This window comes from Rattus norvegicus, chromosome 2 (genome assembly GCF_036323735.1).
Source record: "Rattus norvegicus strain BN/NHsdMcwi chromosome 2, GRCr8, whole genome shotgun sequence".
Lineage (NCBI taxonomy): Eukaryota > Metazoa > Chordata > Mammalia > Rodentia > Muridae > Rattus > Rattus norvegicus.
Genome location: NC_086020.1, coordinates 177,359,720 through 177,379,682, shown reverse-complemented (window position 1 = coordinate 177,379,682; position 19,963 = coordinate 177,359,720). Strand labels below are relative to the sequence as shown.

At 48.6% G+C, this 19,963-nt stretch overlaps 1 protein-coding gene across 4 annotated transcripts in view; it reads right to left on the bottom strand.

The window, feature by feature from the left end:
• Positions 1 to 833: 833 nt before the first annotated feature.
• Kcnn3 (potassium calcium-activated channel subfamily N member 3) overlaps positions 834 to 19,963 on the bottom strand; it is a 151,574-nt gene continuing 132,444 nt past the window's right edge. For all 4 annotated transcript variants that reach the window (XM_063282418.1, XM_017591053.3, NM_019315.3 and 1 more), the window contains 4 exons: positions 16,232 to 16,342; positions 6,938 to 7,065; positions 5,687 to 5,756; positions 834 to 1,157 (listed from right to left, as the gene is read on the bottom strand). In XM_063282418.1, coding sequence (XP_063138488.1) covers positions 861 to 1,157; positions 5,687 to 5,756; positions 6,938 to 7,065; positions 16,232 to 16,342 — 606 coding nt within the window. In that variant the 3' untranslated portion in view covers positions 834 to 860. The remainder of the gene's footprint in view (positions 1,158 to 5,686; positions 5,757 to 6,937; positions 7,066 to 16,231; positions 16,343 to 19,963) is intronic.

Here is a 19,963-nt window from a genome sequence, read left to right as displayed (position 1 = left end):
TATCTCTCCACAATGCCAACAGTGCGGGCTTGGCCTACACTTGAATCAGGCAGCATGGGTAACCAGGACACTGTCAGGGAGGGACCTGCATCTTCAGTGAAGCTCAGAATATGGCCAATCCCCGCTAACTTCCTCAACAAAACACACCCCACACATCATCTCAATGCGGAATTAGAGCTTGCTTACTGTGTGCAAGGCGAAGTACCAGGTCCCTTTCATTTGGGCTCAATTCAAACAGAAAAGGACCTGGATTGAACATCTGTGTGTATATATGTTGGATCGTATCATTGGATGGAAATTCTGGCTTTTTATTTGTCTCCATCACCCTCCTCCCCAGTCTAATTTGGGTATGTCCATTTTGGAAAGTTCTGGGTAGCTCTGTTTTATTTTTACCACCCAGAGGCTTCCTTAGACAAAAGGATAGGTGTGCTGTGGTCCCAAGGCAACCAGGAACCCATTCCCCAAACCTCATACCACCCTTGCCCAGCACACCCCTCTTTGGCTGGCTTCCCTCTCCTCTGCTTCAGAGTGGCTGCCCCTCCCCCACCTCCCTGTGAAAACCTGAGATTGAGCAGGGATTTCTGTTCTCCGCCAACTCTGCAGCAAGGGCCCTGACAGAGGCGTTGCTTCCCGTCACCTCCTCTTCCAGCTCCCAAGTAGAGGCACCTAAACAGAGATTAGATTTCTGGTTTCAAGGCATATCGAACAAAGCACGCTGAAAGAACATGAGTCGGCTCATCGCTCCATCTCTCTTCGTTCTGTTCCCTGGTCTGAAACTTCCTTGACAGCAAAGCGACCAGGAGAGAGTTGATTTGCATCTTAAGACCTATGGGTAATGCTTCTGGAGTGGGGAGTTTTATTTAGCAACTGCTTGAACTTGTGTATGGGGTTGGGAAAGAGGTGGAGCTGATCCCGATAGGGCTGTCAGAGGGAGGGGCGTGGCTAGTTCCCACAGCCACACTGATGCCCCGGGCCTCCACGAAGGCAGTGAGCAGCTGCTGCTGCTGTTGGCGCAGGGTGTCTGCGATGAGCAGGGGCAGGGAATTGAAGCTGGCTGTGAGGTGCTCCAGCTTGGATTCCAGGCTGCCAATCTGCTTTTCCAGGTCTTCACTCCGGTCGTTGAGCTCCGTGATCAAGTCATACATGACGTTCTGCATCTGGGAGAGACAGAGGGAAGACAGGAAGACCATCACCCCAGAGGAACCCATCATGAGAAGGTGAAATGCCCTCCACCTTGCAGCAGGAGTCACCTCCACCCAGCTGCCTCTCATGTCACCAAAGGAGAATTCCAGAACCTTCCAGGTGATAGACAGGCTGGGGTGGGCACTTTTTTCTTTTTCTAAAAGGAATGGATATCAATCATCAATTTTATAATTTGTTTTGTTCTTTTCCTACAGGGTTTTACTATGTACTCCTGGGTGTCCTAGAACTCAGTATGTAGACCCAGATAGCCTTGAACTCACAGTGATCTGCCTGTTTCTGCTTCCTGAGTGCTGGGATTAAAGATATGCACCACCACGGCCAACTTAGTTATCAATTTAAATAGCAAATATGCATGGAAGAAAAGAAACATTTCTCCTTTCTTAAATTGAATATGTCTCTAAATGGATCTCAGATTCATACAGAGTGCTGCCATCTAATGAATCAGGAGGAGACTCGGAGGTGAGGCTGGCCAATGCTGTAGACTCATAATTAACAAGTCAAGGTTCAAGTGCAAGTCTTCAACTCACTGGCAGGCCACTTAACCTCTCCTACCCCGGCTCCTTCTACAGTTGGAGTTAATAACTACACAGTTATGAGATCGCATCCTCACCCCACTCCCTTTCTATCCAGCAGCCAGGATATAAAATGCAATTAATGCCTCAGGCCTGATCCTGGACCACAAAGGGCTGCCCTGCTGAGGAGCCACCTGTCTGTTCCTTGGCTCAAGAGGAGGTAGAAAGACCTGGAAGAGGTTGCTTCTTCTAAGGGCTGTCTGACCTGGCTGAGGTCTTGGTTGAGTAGATGACACTTGCCTCCTCAGAGCAGGGATGCCTCCCATGCTGCCTGGCAAAGGCTGCACGGAGGGTACTTCTGATGGCCTCCTGCTCCCAACACAGTCACACAACGTTCTTGGGTCCTACTTGTCATCAGCACTCCCTGCACAGACACCCCATGATCCCTGTGGCAGTTGCAGAACTCTAGACTATATACAACAGCCAATCAGCACAGGGAATGCTGGCTTGCAAGTCTCATACCCAGAGAGAGGAAAAGGGGTTCGGATGCCTGTGCCCCTGTGAGGTATGGGGTGTGTGTGTGTGTGTGTGTGTGTGTGTGTGTCTCATTCTACCTGCCATTTTTCTAGGACAGGGGTTCTCAACCTATGGGTCAAGACCCCTTTGGGGATGGCATATCAGATACCCTGCGTATCAGATATTTACATTGTGATTCATAACAGCAAAATTACAGCTTCTAGGTTGCAATGAAGTAATTTTGTGGTTGGGGGTCACTGCAACATGAGGAACTGGGTTCAGGGGTCGCAGCATTAAGAAGGTTGAGAACCACTTCCCTAGGAGGAAGATGTGGAAGCCACAGTGACCAGAGGAGCAGGAAACAGGATGGGAGAGAAACAGGAGAAGGGGAGAGGGGAGGCGAGCAGAACACAAGGTAGCAGCAGAGGGAAGGGCCGTGGTGAGATTACAAGAGAGCCCCCTGCAGTTGGAATTTCAGAGAAGCAGGTCTGAAGATAGCTCCTCTCTGGTCAGCTCTGCCCTCCCACTGAGAGGGCAACTTGGTGGTGGAGATGGGCATGGGGGGGGTCAAGTGTCTCCTCACAGGGCACGGTCCTTCCTGAAAGGACGAACCACGGATTGCATGCTGGGCCACAAGTGCACTCTGAGGAACTCCAGTATGGAGTGTGGGTGACAGTTGTCTTATTTCTTTGGGTTCTGGTTTCTTATCTGTGCTCATAATCAGAACTGCCATTTTGAAACCTCTATAGCTCACAAAGCAGGCTCACAGCTCCTATCTTACCTGACCACCCAAGCTTCAGATGGCAGGAAATGTTTTTATATCCCAGTTGAAGAGACTGAAGGAATTGGGTTAGGGGTCCAAGCCCTCCCAGTTCTGACACCATACCCAACATGGGGCCTGTCTGACACAGAAAATCTCAATCTAGGGAGGAGCAAAGAGCAGAGGTGGGGAGGTGAGGAGTCAGGAGGTGACTCAGGAAGGAAAGGAGCAAGCGTGGCATCACGATGCGTTCTTTCCCTTGGCAGTGCTGCAAACAGGATGCTAAGGGAATGGAGACCAGCACGAAGCATACGTGACTGCAGCTCGAACCCGGGCTGGTCTCCTGGGAGGAAAACACAAAGATGGATGGATGGATGGATGGACGGATGGACGGATGGATGGATGGATGGATGGACAGACGGACAGATGGACGGATGGATGGACGGATGGATAGATGGACAGACGGATGGATGGATGGATGGATGGACAGATGGACGGACGGACGGACGGATGGACGGATGGACGGATGGACGGATGGACAGATGGATGGACGGACAGACGGATGGACGGATGGATGGATGGATGGACGGACGGACAGACAGACGGATGGATGGACGGATGGACGGACAGACGGACGGACGGATGGATGGCAGGGGCTGCCTCCGTCTCTGGTTTCATGCTGTTCTTTACAATGGCTCTGCACACTCTTTCTTCCACAGACTTCATTCCTCGGTGATATATGGCTTTATTTCCCAACCCAATGCAGGAGAGTATTTTCTAACTCCCTCCCCCTCCTCCTCTCCCCTTCCCCTCCCCTTCCCCCCTCTGTGTGTGTGTGTGTGTGTGTGTGTGTGTGTGTGTACGCACGTGTGTGTTTTGCATGCATGTGAGTCTCTGGGTGCCAGTTCATAGGTACAAGCATGTGAAAGCCCAGAGAATATGGAGTCACTTTCTCTATGACTCTCTGCCTTATTCATTTGAAGCGGGGCCTCTCACTGAGCTAGAAACTGCTGTCTTGGTCAAGCTCACTGGCCATCAAACTTCATTTTTTCTGCCCACCAAGGCTGAAGGCACACACAGCTCCTCCCGGCTCTCAGTGTGGCTGGTGGGCATTCAAACTCAGATCCTCGTTCTCTCCCAGCAAGTCTACCAAGCCAGCTCTTTCACCCCATCACTGAGAGACTGTGGACAGCCCTACAGGAAGATGAACTCAAAACCTGGATTAACCTGATAGGGCTGGGGAGCCTCAGCCACAGTGTCCTGATGGTGAGCAGCGAGATGGGAAACATTGCTTGGGGCGTCTCATTGAGCCCCTGCTGAGACTTACAGAGTCAGTCCTAGCAGTTTCCTTCTTCCTAGTCATATGTGATTTGCCTAAAGGCAGACACGTGACTAAAACTGGCCAATCAAATCACCTCTCTCTCGAATTTAGCATTAAGAAAAAAAGAAAGTCAGCTAAGCCCCAAGGTGACCTGGACTGGGTTGGGGGTTTGGGTGGGGGAACAAGCACCTGAGCAGGAGAGAGGAGGTGGTATGGAAGTGTCTTTGGACACCCCCACTTCTCCTGGGAATAAGTGGCCCCAACATATGGGGAATACTTCCAGTTTTGATACTGGAACTCTAGTGTATTAACCAACATGCCAAGATTCCGAGGGTCCTTTCACCCACCCCCACACTGGGCTCTGGGAAACCCCACATTCCACCTGAATGCCCCTTCCAATGGCACCTGTGTCTGTGGGTGTCTCCCCAGCTGTGACCGAGGACCTCACTGGCATAGGAGGCTCTTTCTTTGCCTTGATCCCTCTATTGAACGAGGAGCCTGCACACGGCCCAGCAACCAGTAATTTCTGCTTGCAGGCTCTTTTCAAAGGGGGCCTAATTGGCCCGAGGGAGTTTCCTTTGCTTTCCCAGGGAATAAGGTTCTGTTACAATTGACATCTGCCGGAATGTTCTGCCAGCCCAGCCCTGGGCTATGCATTTGTTATATAATTTCTATCAAAAGGTAGTAGGGGGCAGGGAGCCCTCCTGGTCTGAATGCCCACGCTCAGTTCTGCCTGTGGTGCTGATTTTCAAGAAGAGAGACTGTTTATGACGTTTATGGCAGTAAAGGCAAGAAACACTGAATGGCAATGTCATACTGGGCCTTAAGATCTTAGGCTCTCGGGAACTCCATGTTCACTGTCAGCTGTCTGCCTACTATTACACACACACACACACACACACACACACACACACACACACACCACTAACAGCATGTATTTGAGGTCGGGAAATCCTGGGCTGTAAAGATTAGAAGACACAGGTAAATGGGCTTCCTAGTATACCAACAAATTGTAAGAACTGTGTCATGTACAACCCAAGTCGTCGGCATGGCCCTCGCCCCATTTGGTCCTCACTACGATACTTCCTTGTGTGACTTCCGCTCATCTTTAGAAGCCCCTCCATACACAGATAATGACACACCAACAAGAACCGGTTAGCTAATTAGTTATGAGCAAAGACAAATCTGAGCTATTTCACTTTAGAAACAAATGCCAAGTATTAAAAGACGGGACACACTGGTAGATTACAAATGTCAAAAAAAAAAAAAAAAAAAACCCGCAAACCTAGACGTTTAACTAAAGGCTGCCTTTGTCCTCCTGGTCCTACACCGTGTCTGTGAATGTGGGCCAGGCCTGCCCTGGATGACACTCACCTTGGAAAGGTCCACCAGGGTGTTGGCTTGGTCACTCAGCTTCCTTTGTTCCATCTTGACACCCCTCAGTCTGTGGGGAAGAGTTGGAACAGGGAGTTCAAGTTCACACTAAAGTGTCAGCCCGTCAGTGCACCTGAGCTTGGAACTCAGCATTCGGACCGTGAACGCAGGGGTGGCTGGCAGAATTAGACTTGCCAGGACCCCAAGAAAGCAAACCGTTGTCTCCGTGCACACTTCCCTTGTTCTTTTCGGTGCCTGGCTAGCCTCAAGTCACTCCACTGCTGCCCTGCCTTCGCTTGAGATGTCCTCTCTCCTCAATTGTCTGCTTCCTGACTGTCCAGGCTCCTCGAACCTTTGGGTCAAAACAACTGTCTTTCCTTTGTTTCTCTGTCCTATTTATTTATTTATTTGCTTATGTATTTATTTCAGGGTGGGCAGGGTCTCACCTACCCTCAACCTGAGTTTGTAGTCCAGGGTGGCTTTCAGCTCAGTGATGCTCTTGCTTCAGCCTCTTGAATTTGAGGGTTTCAATAATGAACCACCATACCCAGCTCTGTACTACACTTAAAAAATCATATTCCTCTATCACAGAAAGGAACTAGTGATATTACATATGTGTGCACACACACATGTGTGAAGGCATGTGGGTCTGTATGTATGCGTTTGTTTCTATGAATATAAATGTGTTTATGCATGGGCATATGTGTCTGTATATGTGTGTCTGTGTCTTTAAGTATGTGTTCTATGTATGTCTATGTGTTTGTCTATGCATCTCTCTGTGTGTCTGTGTGTGTATGTGTCTGTGCATGAGTCTGTGTCTCTCTGTGTGTCCATGCATGTGTGTATTTCTGTGTATGTGTCCATGTATATCTGTGCATGTATCTGTGTCTCTGTGTGTCATTGTGTGTATGTGCATATGTGTGTCTCTGTGTATATCCATGCGTGTCTCTGCCTGTTGTGCATATGTGTGTATGTGACACTCTGCGTGTCCCTGTGTGTCTGTGCACATGTGTGTGTATGTGCAACTGGGTTGCATGAATGCCTTTAGGTCTTTGCTGTGCTCTCTCCCTCCCACAGCAGCCTGCCCGCTGCCTCACAGGGAGTCCAAGGCTAGCCCAGACTGGGTACTTTTTGAGTAGAGCAGAGTGGATTTCTCCTGTGTCTCCCTGGTCTGAGAAGACGCAACGGAACCATTGTATCCTGCCTTGGGCTTGGTCACATGGTCCGCTGCTGTGGTGCTCTGGTACTCACTGGTGAATAGCTTGGAGGAACTTCCTCTGGTGTTTCCTGACTTTGGCGTGGTCAATCTTCTTTAGCAGCTTTGTGTGTTTGTAGATCAGCCATGTTTCCCGGAGGACATTGGCGGCAGCGTTCTTGATCTGAAGAAAAGGTAACAAGTTGCTGTCCGGTTAATTCCTAGGTTCAGGCAATATTTTTTTTTTCTTACATGTGTGGCTGCCATCTACCTCCTGAGAAAATGGCTCTTCAGAGACATACTTTCTTAATCAAGATCATGAAACTCTTAGAAAAGATGATTAAAACACATCTTTTATTAATCTTGTATCTGAGGCCTAGACTGGAGCTTAGAGCCAAGAGGCATGTCTCCTCCTTAATGGCTTCATCGCTGCCTCTCGGCTGCCGTTGCTGATGCTATATTTAGACGGGCTGCTTAGCAAGCCCTTGAAGTCTGGGGTACAGTTTGGATCAGTAAATACATGCCATAAATGCCCTCATAGTCAGGGTACCACACCCCACTTGGAAGTAGCAGGCTCCATACCGAGTGGAGATGTTAAAAGGTGTCTTTGAGAAAAGGCCTTTCTTACAAACTGCAATGACAGGTACCAACAAGGCCACTGTTCCTTTCCTAACTGGCTAAAGATTATGCATTGTGATTTCACTTGTAAATGTAATTGGCACAAAACTGAAATCATTTCTGTGTTATCTGAGAATCAGGAGAGATGTTTAGGTGCGACAGCACAGCTGCCTCCTTCCTGGGGCCAGCTTCCCCAGGCACTGCAGTCACACGGTTCCATATACAACTCTGTCTTCTGTTGACATGGAAACCACTGATATCATCCAGCTCATGACTGAGCTGAGACATATCAATGGCATCCAGATGGCAGGGGACAAAGTTTTAATCCAAACACAGACATCTCCAGCAATTACTAGCAAGAACAAGAGAAAACACTCCTTATTAAGCACAAGCTAAGCATATTTTTGATTAACGATCTCCATTTCTGTCAGCTATGCACACTGGCACAGGCCCACAGGCCCAGGGCCTGGAAGTGAGGAGACCAGCCTAGATGAGATCAGGTGACTTGCCAGATAGGATTTGGATAAAATCAGAGCATACAGACCGGCTTCTGAGATTGACACCAACAGATGGGGCATTGCTAACATGCTGAGACATGTGGGAAGGCCTAGAAAACATTGCTTCGCAGGCTGGTAACTTGTATATGTTTCAAAAATCTATTACTAAAGCTGGGCCGTATTCTTCATTGGTGTCAATGTGATGTTTTTAAAAGAACATCTAAGTATTTTCAGAAATGTCTAAGTGACATAAATATTACTTTTTTTGGTTGTTCAGGAAAAACCTACTGTGAAATGGTTTTAAATGGTTACATTGGCTACTCTGCCACTTTCTTGTTTGACAGGGAGCAGGTGGTAGTAAGACAAGGCTGGAGGTGGCCAGTGTCTGGCTACCAAGGCAGGGCAAGCAGATGATGGCTCTGGGCCTTGGCTCTGGTTGGCTAAATAGGTGGTGGGGAAGGGAGAGCTTTTGTCCCAGCACAGAAGATGCTACTGTTGTCCCTTCAAGGAATGGGCAGTTTATATAGGATATCTTCAGTTTCTGTGATGCTTAGCCTCCAAGGAAAGCCTTACAGATAAGGGGGAGAGGAAAAATCTGCCCAAGATGTAACAAGGATGGGCAGGACCCTAGTTATACAGTGTCTTCTTAGAAATGTGGATAGAACCACAGAATAGCAGAACTGATAGCCTTTGACAATGGTGTCTCGGTGTCTTGCTAACAAACATTTGAAATGAGAAAACCTATAGGCTGTATGCGTCATTAAGCAGTTAAGAAGCAAATGCTTAATTCTCTATAACAGGAAGGGAAGACATCTTAGGCTAACACACGCACACACACATATGCAAACACACACATGTATGCACACACATATGCAAACACACACATGTATGCACACACAGATATACACATGCTCAGGCATACAAACATACACATACACATACATGCTCAGGAACACACATGCGCACACACTCAGGTACACACTCAGGCACACACATACATACATGCTCAGGCATGCACACATGCACGTGCACACATGCACACACACATACTCCCACACACATACACACAAATACATACATGGACACACACTCAGGCACACACACACACAAGTATACACATGCATATGGGCATACTCAGGTACACTCATACACGCATACACATGCTCGGGTACACACACATACACACATACACACATGTACATGTTTGGGCACACACACATAGACACACACATTTGTGAGGCACTGCTGATGTGTGGAGGGAATAGCTGGCTTTAGCAAGGCTCCCCCATCCAGGTCTGGCTGACATCCTCAAAAAGCCCACTATCACATAGGGCTAACAAACACCTTGATTTTACATAGCCTCAGCCCATCAGCTTGCCAATGGCAAACAGTGTGGATTTGAGCACTATATAAATTTTAAAGTATCAGACAGATATCGGTTATTATTATCCCCGCTTAAAATAGAAGGAAACAGTTTTAGAGATGGGATGAAAGGCCAGACTCACACAGGGAGCTAATGGCTAAGCCTGAGCAATAGTCAAGTCCAAGAGGTGCACACAATTCCCACATGGTCTGAAGGAAGACAGGTCTGGATCGTATCTGAATTCAAACAGAACCCTTTCCCCTTTCCCAGGATCAAGGAATTGAGAAGGACATCGTTTGGTTTTTGTCTTTCTTTCTTTCTTTCTTTCTTTCTTTCTTTTTTTTAAGGCATCTGGCCCTCTTTCGGCAACATGACAGAACACAGATTTCAAGTCTTGCCTCCAACTCCAGCCTAAATGAAAGATCCTGAAGTCATGGTGTGGCCGGGCGGCAGAGGACTCATGTCATCTTTATGGGTTTGAGAGGGAGCCCCCTGAGCATTCGGGAAAGTAATGGTAAGCATTACTTTCAGCCCCTGCTCTGACTGAAATTAATTGCTAGCAAACAGCCTTGCACAAAGCTAAGTAGATCGATATCTGTGACAGAAAAAGCAATAGACTTTTAACAGCACTTGGCTCTCCCGAGCCTCCCTCCATTACACCTGGTGCCTGGCTCTGAGACAGCACCATTTCAGCCCCTCTTGGGGCCTGCCCAGCCTCCACGGTGTGAGACACCTTCCCCTGACGAAGGCTTAGGTACTTTCTGAGCTCTCCTGAGGAACAAGGGTACCACACCTAGAAGATATTCCCAGGATGCAGAGTTGGGAGGGTCAGGGCTTGAGAGGGAAGCAGTGAACTAGAAAGGACTGTTCAAGCTTGGCTCTGATTGGGTTGAGGTGCCACTGAAGATGGCTGGGTGGGATCCTTTATGTGTAAATGGTTAGCACTCCAGCTTCCAGACGCATAAGCACACAGGCTGATTGTGTTCACTGAGTCTATAAACCCTCTAACACTACACTGCTCTTTTCATTCTGATTAAGTTCTAAGTACCATATACCATATACCATATACCATACCATATGCCATATACCATATACCATACCATATACCATATACCATATACCATACCATATACCATATTCTATGGGACTGTTTTGTTTTGAGACAGACTCTTACCACACAGTCATGAAAGTCCTGGAACTTGCTATGTAGACTAGGCTGACCTCAAACTCACAGAGATCCACCTGCCTCTGCCTTCTGAGTGCCGGGATTAAACAAGCCACTACCATTCCTGGCTAGGAAGGACAGATTCTTCACATTAGTGGGACTGGGGAAGAAACCGCTCCATGAAAATCTCCCAAACAACTGAGTTAATTTCTGTGCCGGGCCTTGCAGAGCACCGCGGTCGGCATTATTTCGTGTGTTAACCTCCAGATAAATGTGGTAAGTGGATGGGTTGTTTGCTCCGCCGCGGATCTATTGCTGAGCTCTCTGACACTCACTTTCTCTAACCATTTGAAGGACGGTTAACAAATATTAGCGAGAGCCTGTGATGAACCAAACCAGACACTGTTCTAGAAAAGGAGAGGATAAAGGTCAACAAGTCAATAGCATTCTCTCTCTCTCTCTCTCTCTCTCTCTCTCTCTCTCTCTCTCTCCCTCCCTCCCTCCCTCTCTCTCTCTCTCTCTCTCTCCCTCTCTCTCTCCCTCTCCCCCCCCCTCTCTCTCTTTTAAACTGGGTCTCACTCTGTAGCCTAAACCAACCTTGAACTCATTATTAGCCCAGACTGACTTCAAACTCAAAGTCTTCTGCCTCAGCTTCCTAGAACTGCAGTGTGTACTACCACTCCTGGTGAACCGACAGCATTCTTGCTGTCGTGGAATTTATAATCTTTGGGTGAAGCAGTTAAAAACCCATAGTATCAGATCCTGAGTGCTTCAAAGAGAATTAAAGCATGGCTGAGGGCTAGAGTTTCACGAGTGTCCTTCATCTTTGAGATGGCCTTCTGTGTGGCTCAGCCGAGAACACGGGTAGAATACTCAGCAGAAAGCCTGCCCGTGGTGTTTCAAGTCACAGTTCCTTTGGTGTTGCTTTTTAAAATGTATGTTTCTCATTACATTTATCTGTTTATTATGGGGTGGTATATGCATCCCTGTGTATGTGTAGAGGTCAGAGGACAACTTCCTTCTACCGTGTGGGTCCCAGGGATCAACCTTAGGTCAACAGGCTTGGCAGAAAGTGTCTTTTCCCACTGAGCCATCTTATAGACCTGCTGTCCCGTAATTGATATCACTTTCCCAATACGTGTCAGCTTCTTCTCATGGCCCTAGCCCCCAAGGGAAGAAAATATACAAGAGGACACGTGTCTATTCCCTGCAGTCTTGATCACGGCATCCCACGTGACAGGCTGCTCTGGCCAGCTCTCTGCCAAGGGAGCAGTGTCCCTCTTGTTTGGAGAGGGCAGAGGGGGATCCAGAGCAGCCTGGCAGCCACGAGCTACCATCTCAGCAGTCAGGTTGGAGTCTGACTAGCAGAGCTGAGGAACAGCATGTTGAGAGACTGGGAGCCAGCCTGTCTCCAGAGCTTGATTGGAGAAGCCTATTATAAACAGCACTGCTCCCTTCCCTCCTGCCCACCCCAGACGCTTTCCTCATCTCCCTCCAGTGACGACTGAACCTCTCTCTCATCACCCTGCTTTACTTCCTCTTCCTCTTCTCCTTCCTTCCTCCATTGTTTTCCACAGTGGCTTCCTCACCTGGAAGGGGCTTCATCAACATTTTTGTCAGGACTTTGGAATGGGGAGAGAAGCAGAGAGCAGATGTATTCTGTGGCTCCGTGTTGGAGTTTGAGCTCTACCCATAGCAACTTAGCAATGAATGGCGGGTTACTCGAAGTGCTGTTAATGTGACACTGGGCTAGTGGAGTCAAGCTGGCCCCTTCATCTCACAGGCCTGGAACCTTAACCACCCTGCAAAGCTCAAGGGACCAACCACGTTATGTTGGGTAGTGGCTGGAGGGCTACTGCTTCCTGTGGGCAAACCAGATCCTTGGCAGGTAACAACTAGCTGCACGCTGGGCACCCACCCCCCACCTCTCTGGACCTCAGTATTCACATCTGGTTTGAACCAGCTCATCTCCCCCAATCTTTCCTATTTTAGCACCCCAAGTTTCTATTGTTGCTAGGAAAGAAACGCCATGCCCAGTCTCCCTGGGTCACAGCCTTTGTGGGAATGTCATTTTCAATCTTCTTCCAGGAGGATTAGCATTTCTGGTAATGGTATGATTGATTACCTAATGAATTGCTTCTGCTGGGCACCTGCTCATGAGCCATGCCAGCCATGGCCATACACCTAGAGGTCCTTAGCCAGCCTTCCATGTCAGTATAACAGTGACAGCCATTATGTTCCCCTACAAAACACCCCTGCTAAGAGTAAGTCTTTGAATAAGCCTGCTGGAAACATTTTCCTCCCCAAGCCTTTGCCATTTTCTCAGAGTTCAAGTTTTATTTAGGACCGATCAGTAGGTTCTGGGGCTGCCAGAGGTTTTTTGAGTGTTTTAGTGATTTGCTCAGGGTGAAATCAGGTCTAAGGGGATGCAAGGTGAAGCACAGTGCAGAATGACTGGGAAGACCATGATCTGATGCAAGATAATTAGGTCTTGTGGCAAGAAAAACCAGGAAGAGAGTGCTTTATGGATGGGACAAGGGGAGCCTTGGGGATCATCACCTGTAAACAGCTAAGATAAGTGAGGGGCAGGGCCCTGAGGGGGTACAAAGTACAGACCAGCCTGAACTGGTCTGACAGTGGAGGGACCCATCCAGAGCTTGATTGGAGATGTCTATTATAAACAGCTGGACAGTGATGTTTGTAAGCAGACCTGGGGAGTCAGGAACCGGAAGTAGTTCAGAGCTGCTGGGTTTGACTTTATGCACTGATCTCATGGGAAATGTAGTTTGATGAGACTTTGGGGCCAAGGAATTCTTCTGCAAGAAGAAGGAGTCCACCCTAAGCCAGCAACACACACTTATCAAGTCGATTGGAGAGCCTACCACAGGTCTGACTGGAGAGTTGGCGAGGTCCACGGGTCATCTCCCAACCACACACAGCGTGTTATGTGTCACTTCCTTGGACATTGTTGAGTAGCCCGGGGCTGGCAATAAGTTACAGTTATAGGTTAACAGTGGCCGTGACTGTGAAGTCAGTGTGGGAAGCTGTGATCCCACTAAGTACAGACGTGACGTTGCCACCAAAGTTGACAAGTTATTCAGGTGAATAACGCCACAGGGTTTGGGAAGTCAGAGGCGAGTCCCTCTTCTATGCCTCCATTCCCCATGAGTAAACTCATGCCAACAGCCAGGTGCTACCTAGAAGGGCTGAGTGGAAGCTAGACCAGCTGAACTAACATTAGAATGACTCCCATTGGTATGAGTCACGGGCTACAATTCATGTTTGCTTTCTGCTTAGATATTCAAGGGATTAACATTGCATGTACTTGCAGGGTTTTATCAGGGAAGCCACTAATTTTCCAACAGCAGCTCCTTCCACACTGGACCTTGCTCAGAGAATTCACTGGAGCCTTGGGAACAGACTGGAGTTGTTACATCTCTTTGACCCGTGAGTCACTCTAAGTGGTCACACGGGCTGTTTGGAAAGGGCAGCGTTCAGGTCAGGGACGCTCTAGGCTTCTGTAGTGGTCCGAGGTCAGGGCCAGCTTCAGTTCAGACAAGGCTGTGTATCAGGGCCTTTGTAATGCCGTGCCAGCTTTCAGTCTCCCTCTGAGAATTGTCCCTTTTGTGTTCATTTCTCTGGGAAAAGATCTAGGATATTAAAGGGACATTTCAGCAGATTTAAGTGTTCTGGGAAAAGTGAGATGTTATTGAATTAGGAAGGCACCTTGCACTCACTGGCAAGCAATAAATATCTGCGGGTTTGATTTTCAGCCCTATTTCTCCAAAAGTAAGTGGACTCGAAGAGGATTTTAGTGAATTATTTTTGAAAGATTGAAATTAGCAGCCATAACCTCATCTCCCTCTACAATTATAGTGCGGGGGGGGGGGGGGAATGTGCTTATTCTCCCAGCCCATGAGAGAGCTGGGAGTCGGCTTTCCTTGGCTTTATTTCCCTCCAGTGTCTGATTTACTGGGTGAAAAAGGGAAAAGACAAAGGAATAGAAAGAAAACACAGAGTATACACTAGGCTTTAAAAAGCCACCAGAGCAAACAGGGAATGTTAATGCTTCTGTTCTTGGCAAACAGCCTCGGAGAAGATCTGGGAGACAAAACTCCTCTCCCCTCGCCTGCCTGCGGGGTTTCAAAGCAGGGAGTTGAGTTGACTGGGGATGACACTTGTGTTTTAGACCACCCATACCCCCAGCCTTCCCCTTGGTGCTGAGCCTGGCTGGGGCACACTTGGAGAGGAGGCTGAGGATTGGGGTCCTCATAGCACTCAGTGTGACTGCTTCAGGGTGACAGTGTCACATAATGTCATGCTGGAGCTCCCTGTTTTCTTTTGTCTGGTTGGGGGCTGGGGGCCACGATGCTCCTTGTGGTCTGTATGCCCATGGTATGTCAAGATTTGCTTGCACAGGTTCCTTTCTCATATCTGTGGCAGCTCTTTAAAGAAACCCCCAATCAAAGACCCAACAATCAAACGCCATAAATAATTCTGCTGAGAAGCTGAAAGGCCTTGGCAACCGCATACTCTGTTCCGGCTTCCCTGAGGGCCCGCCTGCTCCTTCCCAGTCTCTTTTTGTTCTGTCTTCCCGCCTGTCTCTATTTCTAACACATTTTTATGGCTTTGAAACGTTAATCACAGAAGAGTTTCTCTAGTACTCAAATCCCCCAACTAAGACTGTGGGTTTGCCAGTAGATTCCTGCCGCCTGGAAGCCTTTTCCCTGGGGATCAGTGCCTGCACAGGGCCCAGCTTCCAGGTTTTTCCTCCAGAGAAGAGGAGCCATTCAGGTCATACACCTGACCTTCCTCCCTTCAGGCTTCTGTTTGTTTACAGGGTCTTGCTTGAAAGCTTTCCTTAAAGAAATAGCTCCTACCCAGTTTGCTGGGCCTGTTGTTGTCCCGAAAGCCTTATCCTTTTCTGTTCTAAAGACGCCTTATTAATCTTTGCTTGTGTTTTTATTTTGCTTTAAGACAGGGGTTGCTTAATGGCCCAGGCTGGCTTCGTACTTGTGGCAGGCCTCCTGCCTTAGCCTTTTGTGTTCTGGGATCACTGTGCCTGGCTTAAATGAGCTTCCTTTTCTCCGACAATTCAGTGGGGGGATCTGAGCCGCAGCTAATCACCCCATCCCTGCACTTTCGGTTTATCCTCTCCATAAGCTGAGTTCATAAGGAAGCCAGTGAGAGCCATCATCCAGACAGCCCAGAAGGGGGAAACGGAAGATGACATTTTGATGAGCAACACTGTTTGGGAATGTGGGCTCCACTGGAATCATCCCTTTAAATGACTTTTTAAAGGGATTGGATTTAGGTACATCTCCAGTATAATTTTAAGGTTCTCTACTGGCCTTAATGAGAATCATGAAAATGTCTAGCATAGTCAAAAATATAGCATCATCCTGTGTGATCGATTTGACACCATCAGGCAGGGAGGCAAAGCAGCTTCTTATCACTGTGTGCTATTGATCTAATTATCAATTAGGAAAATTATTTGGTTGCCTGATGCATGTGGTGACTTAATGGTGGGCTCACCTGGTTTTTGGGATTCGTGCACTGAGTAGGGGCTGTGTGCCTGAGCTGGGTGCTCTTAACCTTGTACTCAATGGAGCCTTGCTAGGCCAGGCCTGGTGTCTGATCTCTCTCTCTAACCAGCTCCCACTTCAGCTGTGGACCTACATAAAGGCATGGGCATGAGGCGGCTTACCCGTTTGGTGAGCTGAGTGTCCATCATGAAGTTGTGCACATGCTTCTCTGCTTTGGTGAGTTCGAGCTTTCGGGCAACCACAGCTACCACGAGGGCAGTGCAGCCTGCACCCTGCCAAAGGACGTCAGAGGGTCCCCAGGAGAGAAAACACACAGTTAGGAGGTACAACACAAGGCTCAGTGTTGGCATTCCAAGGGAATGGTATAAGACTTGGAGTCTCCGATCAGTCAAGACCCGCCATAAAGCTTGTCAAAACCTGCTTGGTCCCTGATAGCCCTGTCAAAGAGGGGGGTCTGCAATGCTTCCTGCCCTGTGACCCTGGATGACCTGTGGGAGATGACTCTTCCCAGTGCTGGCCAGTTCTCACTGCTTTGTGGTAAAAGTGAGTCTTGGGGAGGTAAACCCTTGGGCAATCAGGCCCCTTGCAGTGTGGCAGGTGACAGCGTCCAGCGCATGAAGGCCTTGTCTGCTTTGACTCATTTGTCCCCAGCTCACATCAGCAGGCTCAGGGGGAAGACCCTTGTGCAGACCGTAGTGTGCAAGACACAGCTGGCATTTGAGAGAGTCCTGAGAATGGCCAAATGAAGAGCTGACACCTTTTCGCCAAAGATGACAGTGGCCTCCCAGAGGGACACTTTGATAGTCACTGGCTACAGTGCTTGTCCCAATGTGGGTCTTTCTTCTTGAGGCTCTAGGCTCTAGACAGCACAGGGATCAGCTTTCAGAAGGAGCCACACGTGCATTTTCAAGGGGACAATACTTCTGCCTACAGCTAGGATTTAAGTGACCCAGTAGAATACTCTCTGCCTTTCCAGGATCATGTTCTCAGTCTGTTCATCAGTCTCCCATCTCCCAACTCCCACAGGAGAACGCAGAGAGGAGGAGCAAAGCAGCAGGCCTGAGAGAGCCACAGAATACCAGGCCGTCTTTCCTGCCCAGTCCATTAGCTATCCACCTGACTGTTGGTGCAAGGAGCAGGCCAGGACAGCAGTATGTCCCTGTGCTTAGAAACACCCTCCTCAGTGCTGCCTGGTGGCCTGCGAGTCGTGAGGAAGGGAGACAGAATCCCTTCACCTGGTTCTCTAGTGGCCCATGGAAGCCATCCCTAGCCTCTCCTCACAGACCACTGCTCTCTCTCTCTCTGAACACGGTGCCATCACCTATGGGAGAGGTGGAGGTCTTCAGAATTCCAGCGGTGATCCCCCATGCTACAAAGCAGAGCATGGAGCCCACATTAGCAGTTTGAGATGCTGGGGTGAAGGAATCTACCAGCAACACATTTGATTTCATAGGTTTTATACTACGTGTGAGAAACAAGGAGAGTATTTCTCAGAAATGCTACATTCTATAGCCAACTTGGGACAAGTGTATTTCACACCTTCCCCCCGTCCCTCTGATGAAGGCCATCCTGTGTGAGGTGCTAGTGTTGAAGGTGGCAACCCCTTCTCCTAGCTTTCCACACGATCCCATTAACACAGAGAAGTGACGCTCTGCCCATTTGACCACCCAGCCCAAGCACAGAGCCCAGCCTGTGAACGTCTCTGGCCTCCTTTCCCCTGCCCATTGGGGGATGGCTGCATTTTCTTGGCATCTGGGACTTACTGGAGACTTTGTGCCCAATTTTTAGAGGATATGGGCAACTGGACAGCTCAGTCTATAGCTGTAATCAATTTAGCCAGTCTGTCAAAAGCAAAAAATAGCTTAAAAGAAACTGTCCTGGAGGGAGGATACACCCCCCCCCCCAAGCAAAGCCAGAAACATCCATCTCCTCTGTATGGAACATCCAAAAAGAAGGATGTGTCCTAGCATTAAAAATGGAACATCAGAGGGAGAGGGTTCTCCCCAGGCTCTCCTGGGTCCAGAAATAATTCCACTTAAATCACCCCAGAAAGCCGGGCGTGATATCTAAAGAGCGAGTCTCCCTTTTGCTACATGGATCTTGGGAACATCATCAAAACAATTGGTCATGCACCAATTGCCGGGGTCTAGACAGGAGCTCTGCAGCTTCAGTCCTGGCCCTCAGCCTCGCTGGCTGACAATCTGACTACAGTGGACTGCTAACGGGAAGGGCAGTGCTTCACTCAGGAAATACCCATCTCACATGAGAAAGAGACTTTGGAGGGCAGAATGAGGCAACCAAGTGCACTAAACCCCAGTACCTGATTTCTTTCAACCTAAAAATGTAAACATTCCCTCACAGATATTCTTCTTAGGATGCTACCTTCTTCACACCATTCCCACTTCAGTGGGTTCGTATAATTTTAATGGGGAATTTACTAAATTTAATGACCTGTGTGTGTGTGTGTGTGTGTGTGTGTGTGTGTGTGTGTATACAGGTGCAGCACGGAGGTCAGAGAACAACAGAGAAGAAGCCAGTTCTCTCCTTGTACCTATGAGTCCTAGGGGTTGAACTCAGGGTATCAGGCTTGGCCTTTAGCCGATGTGCCATCTTGCCAGCCTGCACTCTTTGTTTTCTTTTAGATAATTCATTGACTGGATGTAATTGGGGAGATCGCAGACAATTATACCGGGGCTATTAATGTGTATTAAGAGACAACCCTGTGAATGTGGTACCAAACATCAACACCCCCAGAGAATGGTGTGAGAAGCACTGTGCCCCAGGCTGCTGGTCCTCTCCAGGATGACTGAGAAGAGAAAAGGGAGGGGGGAGAGATGGAGAATGAGATAGAAAACACTTGGCCCTATTCTAATCAGCATTAATCAGAAAACAGAAGGAGAAAGCCAGGGATAAGAAAACAAACAGACAAACAAACAACAGTTGGGCACGAGAAGGAAGAATGAAGAACCAGGGTCAGAGGTGAATGCTCAGTCTGAGGTTTTTAGAGGACACCCAGGAAGTGCCATGAGGCCCCCGTCCCAGTGGCCAGTCTATCGATCCCTATGGGTTTGATGTTCACTACTCTGTGTTCCCTTGGAAATGTCTTGCTTCCAAGAGTGACCTCGGTTCTCTTGGCTACCTGGGTGTGTTTGTGAGACTCAGTCATTGTGCAGCTCGCTGTGATATATGGACTGTCAGGAACCTGCTTAAGTGCAGTGTGGGAGTTCATACTGTTCCAGTGTGGAATCTCAGTGGAGGTGGTGGGTAGACAAAGGGGGACAAAGAGGCATTGAGGAGAGGGCAGGATGGGATAGGAAAGATGGCAGCTGCTGTAGTGACTTCTCTGGGGAGAAATGGGGAGAAAATCTGTGAGCAAATCAGCCTCTTGCCTTCAGATGCTAAGACTTGACTCCCCTGACGTTGATGGGAATCTTCAGTTCATTCCACCCAATTCCTCTTTCAACAGAGTAGGACAGGACCTGCCTCCAACAAGACCAGACTGCCCAAGGTATACAGGTAAGCAGAGTATTCAGACTGACCAGAGAAGGGGTGTCTAGAGGGGTGAACATATCTAAGTCATCAGCAGATTTGGGCTCAAATCTGGACCCCAACCGCTCCACACCAGGCCTCCCACTTCCTGTTTCCAAGAGATGTCCAGCTGGAAAATCTTAGATGTTGGAAAAACAAGTGTCCTGAGGGGGAAAAGTATGAGGTGTTCTTAACTAAAGAGGCATAAAAGGAGATAAAACATAAATGAACGTGACACATGGAAGAGGGCGGCCAGGAACATTTACGGTCGACTCAGGGCTGCAGTAGATCCTGTGGGACAGCCAAAATACCATCAGCAGCTTGGAAACCAAGGCGTTTGAGGAGAGCTGCATGGGGCAGGACAC